This window comes from Guillardia theta, assembly GCF_000315625.1.
Source record: "Guillardia theta CCMP2712 unplaced genomic scaffold GUITHscaffold_57, whole genome shotgun sequence".
NCBI lineage: Eukaryota > Cryptophyceae > Pyrenomonadales > Geminigeraceae > Guillardia > Guillardia theta.
The window spans coordinates 168,963-181,734 of record NW_005434617.1 but is presented as its reverse complement, the minus strand read 5'-3'; the positions used below and the strand labels follow the sequence as shown (position 1 = coordinate 181,734).

Genomic DNA, 12,772 nt, shown 5'->3' with positions numbered 1-12,772 from the left:
GTTCTCGTTTTCTCTCTGGCAGGATGAAAGGAACGGGCAAGCGATGAAACTTCCACCCTTGACAGTCAGCAACCCACATCATGAGCTCGCACATGCCCGCTAATTCTTTCTGTCTGCTCCTCGTCACGTGCCTGTCAGCGGTTTTGCCTCCAAGTTTTCCGAGTTCGCAACGAGTAACGTTCATGTCAGCTGCAAGGATCACGATCTCTCCTCTACTCTCCCTCCTCCCCTCTCGCTCTCCGGCCTCCTCAGCTCTCGCTTGACCGTCGACGAGGCCTCACACGCCATGGTCGACGCAGTCAAGTGCTACTCGTTAGCCAGCACTGACAGGCCGGCAGGTTGTCTTCATGTCACTTGCTCGGCAGGAAGACCTTCTTGGATTCCTTGGACGGGGACGTGAGTTCGATAAGGGGGGAGAGGAGAGGAGAGGAGAGGAGAGGAGGGGAGAGGAGGGGAGGGGAGAGGAGGGGAGAGGAGAGGAGGGGAGAGGAGAGGAGGGGAGAGGAGGGGAGGGGAGGGGAGGGGAGGGAAGGTGAGGGTACGAGAAGTGAGAGCGGAGGGAGGGAGGAACCCATGGAGAGAGGAGGGAGGGAGGGAGGGAGGGAGGGTTTCCTGATGCTTGTGGGCAGGAATGGCAGGATGGTGGATACTGAAAGGGATGACTTCATGCAGAGGAACCGATGTCGACTCTGTGAGGAGACGGTCGGCGAGAAGGGGCCCGGGGATGATGAAGTATGGCGCAGGTCGTGGAACTGGAACGATCTCATGCAGGCTCTGCTCGGGGAAAGGATACAAAGCTCTGCGATCACGAACTTTGAGGAATGCAACAGGTAGGAGAGGACGAGAGCGGTGAGGGAGATAGTTGTGTTTGGGGATAATGGAGTGCTGAAACAAGAAGAGGAGTACAAGAAATAGATGGAGGAGGGGGAGAGGGGAGAGAACATGGGATCTACTGGAAGGGATAGGAGACGAGGAAGAGGAGGAAGGAGAAGGAGAAGGAGAAGGGGGGAGGGGCGGGGGGGAGGATGTATAGGAGGATAACATGTATGGACAGATCCTCTCTTCGAGAACGAGGTTCTTTCCTGCGATGCGACCACGGGGCTGATGCGAGCTGTGGAGGTGAGTGAAGCTCGACGGAAGTTCTCCTGCTACGAGGAAGTGGAGGAAACGGGGAAGAGGAGGAGGAAGAGGGTGGTGTTTGAGTGCTTTATGTGTGTGTATGGGTGTGTGTGTGTGTGCTGGAGGGCATGTTGAGACTCGGGGAGAGGGGGAGGAGGAGGAGGAGGAGGAGGAGGAGGAGGAGGAGAACCCCAGGGTTGCTGACGTCTCTCAAGATTTCCGTGTGTGCTCGATGCGAAAAGAAGGGCAAGATCGCCTGTTCGCTCTGCGGAGGTTGATGACGTGGCACCACAGCAGGGGGGCACTGACATCTTTGCAGGATCAGGGGGAAGGGAGACAAACGTGACGTTCAGAAATTTCACCAGGATGACAGCAGGTGCGATGAGAGCGGAGGAGACGTCAGGTGCTGACGGTTTGGCAGGGGACAGCAAGGGGGAGGACGAGGATGAGGATGTCTATAGATACACGGGGGGAAGGAGATGAGTGATGGGTAGTTAGAGCAGGCGTGATGGGGGAAGTGAACGTTTGGTTATGAAGGATGTATGATTCAGCTGACGAATTTCTTGTTCCTCTTCCTGTTGAGCTTCAGGCCGAACTTGATCGGGTTCACGTCGTTGGGAACGTATCTGTGAAGGAACAGGATCCGTCAAATCCCTTGGCATCCGCATGAAGAAGAACAAGATGGAGGGAGAAGGGTAGGGGAAAGGGGAGCCTGGGAGGGCGAAGGAGGAAGGAAACATCGCAGGAAGAGGGGGAGGGGAGGGAGTGGGAGCATGGATCAGGATGGAGGGAAGAAACACCGGAGGTGGAAGAGAAGTAGAGGAAGGGGAAGCGGGGAGTGGGAAGATGGCCAGGAAGAAGGACGAGGGCAAGTAAGCAGCAGGTCTTACCCCCACTTGGGATGGAACCTCATCACCCTCTTGGGGAGCTTCTTCATCGTCTTGACATCCCTGCCGCCCTCGTCAGCCGCTCAGCAGGGAGCTTGTGCGGGCAACCTCTTCCTCTCGACCTTCTTCTTGTCGATCTCCTGCAGCCTCATCCTGCGCCGCCATGGATCAGAGGAGGGAGAGGACGAGGGAGAGCAAGCAGGGGAGGGGACGGACAAGCTACCTCTCGTCCTCCAGCAGCCTCGCCCTCCGTTCATCCGCCTGTTTCTGCCGCTCCTTCATGATGTCCATTTGGATCTGCTTCTGGATCAGCTGCTGCTGCTCTTTCTGGTACTGCGCTTCTCGTTTCTGCAAGGACGGGGACGTCAGTCCAGCCCTCAACTATCCTCGAGCACGAACCTTGGCCTCCTTCTCCTCCTGCTCCTGCTCTGCAACCTTGGTGACGTCACTCGAGATCAGATACCTCTTGTGGGCTCGCATCAGGTGCAGCTTGCAGCCCTGCCACGTTCATTCATGCCCCTGGCTCTTCCTCTACCTCCTACCAGCCCCTCCTCTTCCCTCAGATCTCCCTGTGACGAGCAACCCCACCCCTCCCTCTCCCGGCATCCTCCTCACCTCGCCCCTCCTCCCATCTCTCATCCTTCTCTTCCTCCCCTTCCTCTTACCATGACGCTCAACTCCCCCTCGAACTCGTCTCCACAGAACTTGCACGTGAATTTCAAGCATCCGGCTTCATACCCAGTCGCCATCTTCATCAGCCATTTCTTCGCTTCAATCTCCAACTCTCTTTTCAGGCTCTTCGACGCGAGCTGCTGCCGCTCGTCCAGCCCTTGTCCTCTGTCCTCTCCGACGGAGTCGGAGGAGACGAGGCTCGAAAGTGCTCCCCACCGGCTCTCCGCCTTCGCCAGCAGCCTCTCATCCTCATCCGTCGATACCTCCTCCTCCTCCTCCTCCTCCTCCTCCTCCTCCTCCTCCTTGGACCCCTCCAGGTCCATGCTCTGTTTCAGCTGCTTCAGCTCCTCCTCCAGAAACTTGATCTTCTCCTCTTCAACCATCACCTTCAGCTTGCCCTGAATTCAATCATCATCCTCCCCAGATGTAAAAAGCAAGTCACATACATTCTTCTTAGTTCGAGTGGCACTCCCCTTCGTTTCCTCACCCCCCCCAACCTTTCCTTTCTTCCCTTTGATCTTCTTTCTCCCCTTCTCCTTCACGCCCTTCCGACGCCGTCGTCCTCCGGAAGCCCCCTCCTCGCTCAACTCGCTAATTTCCTCCGGCGAGTCATCATCGCTCGACGTGTGCCAGACGGAACCAGCAGCGTTCTCCTTCTCCTCGCCTTCCGACAAGCTCCCCTCGAACTTTCTTGCTATGAGGTCACTTCCGTCATCCGGCGGGACGCTGCTTCCTCCAGCCGACTCCTCCATGCTCATGTCCGCAGAGTCTCGTGCTGAGCGAGTGAAGAGCGACTGCGATCCATCTCAATCAGCATCAGCAGGTTGACTAAGGGGGGTGCGACCTCCTCTGACGACTCCAGCTCTTTCTTCTGAGGCTTCGGAGCTGTCTGGTGAAGCAAGTAAAGAGGGTCATCAAGGAAGCAGAGGGTAAGCAACGGGTCTCTACCACTTTTACTCTGTATCCTCCCCCTAAGCTGGGATGGGATCCGCTCATGTCAGCAACTGAGCATAACAAGGTTAGGCGGATGGTCGTTTACTCTCCTTGAACGTACCCCCGAGCTCACTTGAGATCAGCAGCATCATTGCTAGGAGAATCAAAGGACGGTGGAACAATCTCAACATGATCCGCGATTATGCGATCATGCACCAAGAACACGTTCCCTTCCATCTGCCCCCCCCCACCCTTCGACGCAGGCCAGTCCTTCCCCCGGAGCCTTCGTTCATACCGCCAGCAGCCATGGTCACGCGTCAAACATCAGAGCCATCATGTTCGCATCGATACTGTACCTCCTCCCCCCTCCTCTCCCCTCTCGTCCATCATCCCCTGCCTCCCCCGTCTGCCATGCCGATCCGCCTCCTCCCCATACACACAAGCCTTCCTCCGAGCCCGCCTCAGATTAGTTGGTCAGAGAGGGGATGTGGTATATCGAACAAGTTGCCTCATCCCCGCTATGGCCCCACAGAGGCCGATCCTCGTGCGGGTCGTAAGATGCACTATGGGGAGAAGGCGGATGGAGGCTGTGGGGGAGGAGAGAAGGAGAGGACGAGGAGGGAGGAGGGGAGAGATATGCGATGACAGGTCTTCTCACGCTCTGGAGGAGCGAAGGAGACGAGGATAGGCGCTGGGTGTATGGGAGGAGGAGGTACAAAAGTGGTATCCTTGGGGAGGTGCAAGGAGAGGATCACGGAGCAGGGAGAGGGAGCGAAACTTCCTGTCTTCCAGAATGTCCCAAGAGGAAGGACATACAAGAATGACGCTCTCAGTGCACCCTATCTTGCTCTTTTCCCCCATCGTGATGGTGTAGGATGTTGTATTGACTTCCATCATGATTATCGCCGAACACCTGACGGCGCTTGATAGATGAGCTCGGCATTTCCCGCCCATGGAAGGAGTGCTCTGATGCTCCTCCTCCTCCCTCTTGTCGCTGATGCCTTCAGCCCTCTCTCGTCCTTCGGCCGCGTGCAGAGGCGCCAGGCCAGCAGCGTAAGCCGCATCAACATGGCGGTCAAGAAGAAGGACTCCTACTTCGTGACGTGAGATGCTGCTGCTGTTACCGATGCCTTCCTCTGCTACCAACACTCCTCTACTTCCTCCTCCCCCCTCCTCTCTCCTCCTCCCTCGCTCCCACCACCCGCTCTCGGACCAACACTCGTTCGCTACCTCCCGCACGCCTTTCCCTCTTCCCCTTCCTCTTGTATGCCTCTGGGCCTTGTCGCCCTAGCAGTCTTGACAGTGGGCCAGGACTCTTCCGGGAGATGGCATCGGCCCTGAGATCATGTCAGCCACTGTGAAAGTCTGCCAGGTCAGCGGGCCAACGAGTCTCCGACTGAGCTTGACGAGTCAGCACAGGCTGTCGCGGCCAAGCAAGGGTTCAAGATCGAGTTCAAGGAGGCCCTCATCGGAGGAGCTGGTTGAACTTTGAACATCTTCTTGTGCACCCTCTTCGTCTCCTCCTCCTCGTTCTCGTCCTCCTCCATGTCCTGCCTGTCCCCCTGTTCCTCCTCTCTGTCGTCGTCCTCCTCCTACTTTTGCACTGCACTGTATCTGACCTCTCTCGATGTGTCGACCACTGCTGAGATTCTTGCTCACAGCCCTTGACGCCTGCAACGATCCCTTTCCCGACGAGACTCTGAAGCAGATGAAGTCGAGCGACTCTGTCCTCCTCGCCGCCATCGGAGGTGGTCCCCTTCTATCATCATCATCATCATCACCACCACCACCACCACTACCATCATCATCATCATCATCATCATCGCCATCGTCGTCGTCATCATCATCATCATCATCATCATCATCATCATCATCATCATCACCATCATCATCATCATCATCATCATCATCATCATCATCCCCTTCACCTTCTCTATCCCCATCATGACTGCCGTCTGAGATTCCTCAAACTATTGTGACGACACTGCGCAGGCCCCAAGTGGGATGCCAATCCTCGTGACAAGCGTCCTGAGACTGGACTTTTGAAGATGAGGAAGTCGCTGGGTAGGCAACTTCGTATCTCTCCCTCTCCTCCTCTTCACTGAGTCACTCAGGTCTCTTCGCCAACCTTCGCCCTGCCACTGTTCTTCCCCAGCTTGCTGATGCTTCTACTCTCAAGCCCGAGGTACGACTCACCGAGCTTCTCCCTCCTCCTCCCTTTCCTTTCCGTCCTCCTCCCTGTCTCCCACGGTCCTCTTCCTCCCTTTCGCGTCGCTGTTTGCCCTGAGTGTAAGCAGGTTGTCAGTGGGGTCGACATCATGGTTGTGAGGGAGTTGACGGGAGACGTCTACTTCGGAGAGCCCAAGGGCATTACCACCAAGGTGTTGAGACCTACCAGCACGCGCTCGCCTCAGTCCTTCCTCCTTCCCTCCACGTCCCTTCCTCGCCTCGGCGCTCGCTCGCCCTCCCCTCATCCGCTGCCAGGACGGCGAGAGGTTCGGGTACAACAACATGTGCTACAAGGAGAGCGAGGTCAAGAGAATCGCCAAGGTTGCCTTCGACATCGCCAGGAAGAGGGGCAAGAGGGTGAGAGGAGCCTTGCGGGATGACCTGAAGAGCTGATGTCCAGCTGACAGGTCTGCTCGGTTGACAAGGCGAACGTGCTGGACGTCAGCCAGGTCTTGACCTTGACATGCGGGAGTTTGCGGGGCCTCATACCAACGACTTCAGCTGTGGCGCGACGTTGTGATCGAGACCCACAAGGACTATCCTGACGTCGAGCTCTCGTGAGTGACGCGATGATGTGGCGAGGTGGTGTGAGAAGACACTGGGATGGATACGGTGGAGGGAGGGAGAGAGGAAGGGGGGGGACGGGTTGGCGGTTGTAGAGGGGGAGAAGGAGAAGAGAAGAGGAGGGGAGGATGAGGACGAGCGTGTGTGGAGGTTTTGATCTCACCTTGTTCACAGGCACATGTATGTCGACAACGCTGCCATGCAGCTTATCCGCAACCCGAAGCAGGTGCCTCCTTCGTTCTCACTTACCTCTGTTGCCTTGTCCTCCTGCTTGGAGCCTTCCCAGCTCCTCTCCAGCCCGGCTGTCCTCCAACTCTCCCTCCTCTCCCAACCCCCCTCCTCCTCCCCTTCCTTCCCTCGTGACTTCTTCCTGCAGTTCGATGTGATGGTCACCGGAAACATCTTCGGAGACATCCTGTCTGATGAGGTATCCCTCCCGTCGCTGTTCGGCTCCTCCTCTCCTCACCTCCCCGCAGGCCTCCATGCTCGTCGGCTCCCTCGGCATGCTCCCTTCCGCTTCCGTCGGCGACCCCTCCGGTCTCTTCCTCTTCCTCCTCTTACCTCCCATCTCACAAGCTGCAGGCCCCGGCGTCTTTGAGCCCATCCACGGATCCGCTCCTGACATCGCCGGAACGGTTCGGTCCCTTCCTTCGTCTCTTCTCCTCTCCTCTCCCCTCCCCTTCCCTTCCCTCCCCTCCTCTCCTCTCCCTCCTGTCGTCTCCTCCCCTCCTCACTATACTGGTTTCATTCTTCTTCCTCTCACTCTCCGAACAGGACAAGGCCAATCCCCTCGCCACCATCCTCTCCGCTGCCATGATGTTCCGCTATGACCTTGACCGTCCCGAGGCTGCGCAGGCTATTGAGGATGCAGTGAACAAGGTAGGAGGGAGGGAGGAGACCTTGTAGCATGCGCGTTTGTAGCCCACAAGGGACGGAAGTGGTGGAGGATGCAGAGGTCAAGAAATAGGAAAAGGGGTGGGTGGTCTGCATTGCTGACGCGGAATTCAGGTCCTTGACGACGGCGTCCGCACCGGAGATCTCGGAGGAAAAGTTGGATGCAAGCAGGTAAGAGGAGGGAGGAGGTTGAAGGGAGGAGAGAAAGTGCTAGGGCAAATGCACAACAGAGGGGGAAATGTCGGGAAGAAGAGAAGTAAGATGGAGAGATGAGAAAGTCGAAAAGGAGAAAGCGTGACGGAGGAGCGGCGATCACAGTGACGTTGGAGGAGAGAGGAGGGGGCAGCGAAGAGGAGGGGGAGGAGAGGGAGTTCAGGAGGAGAAGCGAGGAGGACGGGGGGGAGAATACTGTGCTGCTCATTCGCTCGGTTCTGACCCGTGAAACAGATGGGCGAAGAGGTCTGCAAGAGAATCTAATCTGATCACCTCGTAACGGAAGTAGACCATCTTGTAACTCAAGTCGAACATGGGAGCGGCAAAGATCGTAGAGCAGTCCTATAAAGTCTCTCCCCATCAACTCCCGTCAGCCCTCGCCCCCCTCGTCCCCGTCAGCCCCCGTTTCGCACTCGCCGCCATCCCTTTTGTTATCATTTACACGTTCATTGAGCCCGCTTGCCTGCTGCATGCTACCGTAGTACCGCTCCTTGGCGCCTACGACTGACTGGCCAAGAGGGTTCTTAGCCTCTTCATCGCCATCTCCTTCTCCTCCCGCTCCAACTCCATGGTGCCATTCGTTTCCCACTCGCCTCCTAGCAACCTTCCTGGAGATTTCTCTTCGGGCCGAGGAGAAGAAGGGGTCCTTCTCGTATGCAGCCAACCGTTCTCGTCCTCCCCGGGCTGGAGGGATTGCTGCTCCTTCTCCCACTCCCTTCGAATTTGAGCGATGTCCTCCAATGTCAGCTCAGCATCGATGATCGTGTAGTGGTTCTTCACAGCCTGGTCGCTCTTCCCCATCTTCAGCAGCTTCTCTACGCTCTCCCTCTTCTCGGAGCTGAAGACTTTGCTCACCCTGCTCGGCCCATTCAAGCTCCCTACTGTTGTCCCAGCAGAATCGTTGCCCCAGTAGAACCTTGCGCTGACCGCAGGCGTGGACTTGGGTGTCGTCGAGCTCTGCACAGGAGCAGCCTTGATGCTCTCGTCTACCTTCTGTGTTAGGCTCTCGTATACTTGCCTCCCGCGTGACGGGGTTCCAGGGCTTGCCGCCACCGTGAAGGTAGCAGGGGGCGAAGGTACATTCAGTTGTACTTTCTCCTGCTGCCTACCTGTGCTTCCTGCAGGCGTAGATACCCTGCTCAAGCTCTCAGTCTGAGTCTCTTGCTTGAACGAGCGTTCGGAAGGAGGGGTACGCATCGTGGCCACCTGCAAGTCCAATCAGCAAGGGAGTCCCCTCAACTTCACGCTGAAGGAGGAAGAGGAAATTACCCCCTTCATGGCACCGAGGATGTCATCAACAGGAGTGAGCAGCGGGTTTGAAAAACTCCTCTCGTGCGCACTTGAAGGCTGCTCCCACTTCGGGGTTGAAGGAGGACTCAAGAGCTTGGGAGGGGGCGTTGAGAGAGTGTCGTAAACCTGGAGTACCCAGTCAGTCAAGTCACCAGCTGTATACAGCGAGCTCACTTTGCGGCCGTCGGCTCCCCTGGAGGAGGGCGAGTGTGAGCCGGCGGTCGTGTAGAGGACGTGACGTTGCATGGCGGGAGGCTGATTTGCACCAGGGTCCCTTCCGCGCACAGGAGCCGCTCCCCTCCTATTCTGCTGGATCGACTCCGTCCATTCCTCGAACCCTGCAGGTTTGGGGCTCTTCCACTTCTCCCCGAACTGATACAAGAGGTCACAAGCGTGTAGGGAGGACGACGTTGGCGCTTCATCACCTTAGAAACAAACCTGTCCGCGTTGTCCGAGCAGCAAATCGCTCCGTTCATGCATGCTGTGTTCGACCCAGCCGCGCCCATTCTGCATGGAGATCGTAAGAAGGAGTAAATGATCTAAATAATGTTTCAAATCTTTGAACTTCACAATCGACATCACGGTCGCGGATGATACTCGGCCACCATTTCCGTACCATCTAGCCTCGAACCGTGCTTTCGTGCTACCGTTCATCTACACCGACAGCCACTGCCGGGCTTGCAGCAACTAGTGGCCATTCCATAGTGTGATGCTTCTGCTGTCCTACTTTCCTTCTCTCCGCAGGCTCATCTCCTCTCGCCACTGTCCCGCCCATGATCAGTTCGCCTACTCCCATGCCATTCTTCCGCCCCTCCTACAGTACTACCCCACCCCCAAGTATTAGTTCACTTGTTTCCGAAGAACCCGTGGACAGAACTTCGAGGACAGTACCCCTGTCCTTCACACCCTACCCACCTTGAGTCCACACACTATATCTCACTCGTAGCCTATATATACCTCTTACCTCATAATTTTCATATATCGACAACTAAGTGATTTATACCTACAGGGAGGATCTAATCCTCTCAAGACTACCCTACCCTTCAACAAGATACCACCACTGCCTCAAGTTAAATCTTGAACCCATCTTGATACAACCCACCCACCCACCCTGCAGGAGTCACGGTCAAAAAATCATCCTAGGCACCCGATCCTCTAGGACCAGGATCTAGGAATATCCGAAATAGGTCCTATTATAATACGGAACCGGGGCCTCCGTAGTTATCGGGCCTACCAGCTGGAGGTAGTGGTCCTAGCAACCCTACGAAAATATGGGTGGAGGGTACATCACACCGGTGCGTTCAACCATAATTACACCGGTAGTCTCGTGCATTGGACAGGGACCGGTGGTGGACCGGGCGTATCAACAGTTAACTAATTTCGGATCCAGTACAAAGAGTCGGTGAGGCGGACTTGAACTTGATTCCGGAATGGTGAGACAAGAGACGAAGCGAGTGGAGAGGAGAGGGAGAGAGGAGGAAAGGAAACAAGAGGAGGGCAAGAGGACAAGAAGAGGAGGATAAGAAGATGGAGGAGCAGACGAGAACAAGATGACGACGTATTCAGATCGTAGTGATGAGCGAGTGTAAGGGTTCGTGCAATCTATATGTATAGGGAGTTAAAGGTGGTAGGAGAGTCAAAAGGAAGAAAACGAAGGAATGCAGTGCCTAATGGAGGTGCTGGGCCAAAAGATGGAATAGGTATTTGATTAGAATCAATTAAGATTATAGAGTAGGTTGAGGCATGACCCGGATGGAGGGGAAGTAAGAACACAAACGAGTATTGTCAATTGGGATGTGCAGATGGAAAGTTCGCCTGTGTAGGTGGGTATTATAGGAGCCATTCAAAAAGTGGAGAAACACCACTCTGATCCGAGATCAATTCGATTTAAAGTGCTGGTGGCAGCCGATGTTGTCCAGTGCAGCGCTCTTGCTGATCCGTAGCTGATACGGTGAATTGACAGGGGTTAACAACAGTCTGAATCGTCTGTCAAGGAGGCATGTTCTCTCGCAATAGCGGTGTGCTTTTGATTAGGGCATGCAATTTCTTTTCCTCACTAGTAGCTATTCATACTGACCACACGTGGAACGGTTTCTCCAAATATGCATCACTTCATAACGCCAACCTTCCCTTTTGTTTTCATTTATTCTTGCATTTCAAAAGAGTATAGACGTCTATTGGCCGCGAAGCTCTCCCCTTTGTTTCTCATCCCAAATACGAGTAAGGGCAGCGTCTGCTGCTCCATTCTGGCGGACGAATCCGCAGAGAGCTACAGTGGTGTACGCGCCCTGCAAACGGGTCAAACATGAGTGAGAGTGAGAGTGAGAAGAGTGAGGTTGACAGTGAGTTGGGAGAGGGGGGAAGATGGTAAGGGCACTCAAGATAGAGTAGACTTGTAAGATGAGGGGAAGGGAGGTGGGGGGGAAGATGATGAAGGGAGAAGCGAGAGAGGGGAATAGGGAGAGAGCGAGAGGATCATTCTTGTGCTTACAGAGTTGGTGCCGTTAGCATCGACGTGAGCGATGTTAATCTGCACGGAGCCATGGTCCTTGGCCTGGATGAGCCTGTTGGTGGCACTGCACTTACGTGGCACGTAAAGATCAACGGTCGTTCCCTCGGCGTTCTGATAAGAGAATCAGCGAATCAAAGACCAAGAACTGCAGTTTAACAAGAACAATGATTTGGAAAAACGCATTGGATGTGAATGCATACAATCAATACGAAAAGATCAGCAAGAGCCAAGAAGAAAGGTGCATAAAAGCAAGCATCTCAGTGTCAGGCCCTTCGTTTCCAAAACATTACAAGCATGCTAATTCAAAAGCCAACTTCCTTCTACGAAAGCATCTAAGACAAGATCTCAACACAAAAAGAACAACGGTTGCGTTGTTGCACACAAGCATATCACGAAAACAAGAAGTAGGGTATGACGAGCCACGTGTGCAATCTCGAGTGCGAGGAAAGACATACACGAGGCTACCATTATATACATAGTCGAGTTGCATCAAAGACAACATCAACAAGTTATCTGAACACAAAGACACAAAAACGAAAAAATAGACAATCATCATCCTTGTGTAATGATGTGTCTGGATGACCTTCACTGAGTACAGAGGGAAAAGAAAAAACGCGATCAAGAAAGCTTGCATGCCATCGGATGCTATATTCTGTTTTGACGTTTCTTGCATCAAGAACATTCAAGAACATGAAATCTTCGCAAGCTCTGATCATGCCATCGTCTCCATCCCACACAACAACTTGCAATGTTCCATCCCTCCCAATCCAACATCAAACTTGGATATTTGTCAATCAAAATGCCACATTTCACAAAGTGCAGTTTTTTTGATACATCGCAACATATCTCTTCTCCTCTGCCATCGTCTTCTCTCATCGCATCGCCGCCTCCTCCTTGCCCACTTCACGCCGCCTCACCTGCATCGCGTCCAACGAGAACGTGCGTGGAGGTTTTTTTTAACGTACCACCCCTACCCTTCCATCTCTATTCAAAAGGACCCATGGAAGAGTTTCTTTTCACCCCCTTTTTCTAGATCAGAAGGACCCCATATGATACATACCCCTACCCCCTTAAATTATAGATCAAATACCCCTACTTCTAATTACCCTCCACCCCGTTTCGAAGAGGTAATTTGACCCCTACTTCATGAACAGCATTTGTGATCGAGTACCCCATCCTTTCCCCATCGTGTACCCACCCCTCACTTTCATTCCTCAATAACCGTTACAGTTATGATCATTTTCCGTTTCAATTCGTTATGATATAAGTACTCAAATCGGACCCGGAGGCCCGGGGTTATGAATGTCGGTTACACGACGTTACGATGCCGAAGTGTCTCTTCGCAATGGCGCCCTTACTAGAGATCCCTCCTTCCCTCCTTCCCTCCTTCCCTGCCTCTGCCTGCCTGCCTGCCTCCTTCCCCTCCCCCCCTCCTCCCTCCCTCCCTCCCTCCCTCCCT

General features: G+C 54.6%; 5 protein-coding genes across 5 annotated transcripts; 2 read left to right on the top strand and 3 right to left on the bottom strand.

Moving 5' to 3' along the window:
* Positions 1-1,669, top strand: GUITHDRAFT_153734 (hypothetical protein). Its single transcript, XM_005828664.1, has 9 exons — positions 1-140; positions 190-289; positions 339-396; positions 630-691; positions 744-830; positions 1,055-1,119; positions 1,335-1,392; positions 1,439-1,495; positions 1,541-1,669. Exons 1-9 carry the CDS (start codon positions 81-83, stop codon positions 1,600-1,602), a joined length of 609 nt encoding a protein of 202 aa, XP_005828721.1. The 5' UTR covers positions 1-80; the 3' UTR covers positions 1,603-1,669.
* On the bottom strand, positions 1,667-3,919 carry GUITHDRAFT_112155 (hypothetical protein; the record flags this gene model as incomplete). Its single annotated transcript, XM_005828663.1, has 10 exons — positions 1,667-1,745; positions 2,010-2,069; positions 2,115-2,159; positions 2,230-2,354; positions 2,406-2,504; positions 2,672-3,076; positions 3,125-3,472; positions 3,523-3,567; positions 3,627-3,682; positions 3,907-3,919. 10 exons carry the CDS (start codon positions 3,917-3,919, stop codon positions 1,667-1,669), a joined length of 1,275 nt encoding a protein of 424 aa, XP_005828720.1.
* A 760-nt stretch (positions 3,920-4,679) lies between these two features.
* On the top strand, positions 4,680-7,775 carry GUITHDRAFT_158188 (hypothetical protein; the record flags this gene model as incomplete). The annotated part of the gene is made up of 17 exons (XM_005828662.1): positions 4,680-4,714; positions 4,923-4,983; positions 5,031-5,091; positions 5,273-5,359; positions 5,604-5,675; positions 5,726-5,796; positions 5,909-5,992; positions 6,096-6,197; positions 6,248-6,289; positions 6,342-6,397; positions 6,579-6,630; positions 6,781-6,831; positions 6,881-6,941; positions 6,987-7,039; positions 7,179-7,283; positions 7,413-7,469; positions 7,746-7,775. The coding sequence occupies 17 exons, from the start codon at positions 4,680-4,682 to the stop codon at positions 7,773-7,775; spliced, it is 1,080 nt and encodes a 359-aa protein (XP_005828719.1).
* Positions 7,776-8,009: 234 nt separating this feature from the next.
* GUITHDRAFT_141737 (hypothetical protein) lies at positions 8,010-9,597 on the bottom strand (the record flags this gene model as incomplete). Its single annotated transcript, XM_005828661.1, has 5 exons — positions 8,010-8,717; positions 8,781-8,927; positions 8,976-9,173; positions 9,227-9,308; positions 9,449-9,597. The coding sequence occupies 5 exons, from the start codon at positions 9,595-9,597 to the stop codon at positions 8,010-8,012; spliced, it is 1,284 nt and encodes a 427-aa protein (XP_005828718.1).
* A 1,330-nt stretch (positions 9,598-10,927) lies between these two features.
* Positions 10,928-12,236, bottom strand: RPS21e (small subunit ribosomal protein S21e, cytoplasmic; the record flags this gene model as incomplete). Its single annotated transcript, XM_005828660.1, has 3 exons — positions 10,928-11,089; positions 11,293-11,424; positions 12,231-12,236. 3 exons carry the CDS (start codon positions 12,234-12,236, stop codon positions 10,976-10,978), a joined length of 252 nt encoding a protein of 83 aa, XP_005828717.1. The 3' UTR covers positions 10,928-10,975.
* Positions 12,237-12,772: the final 536 nt, after the last annotated feature.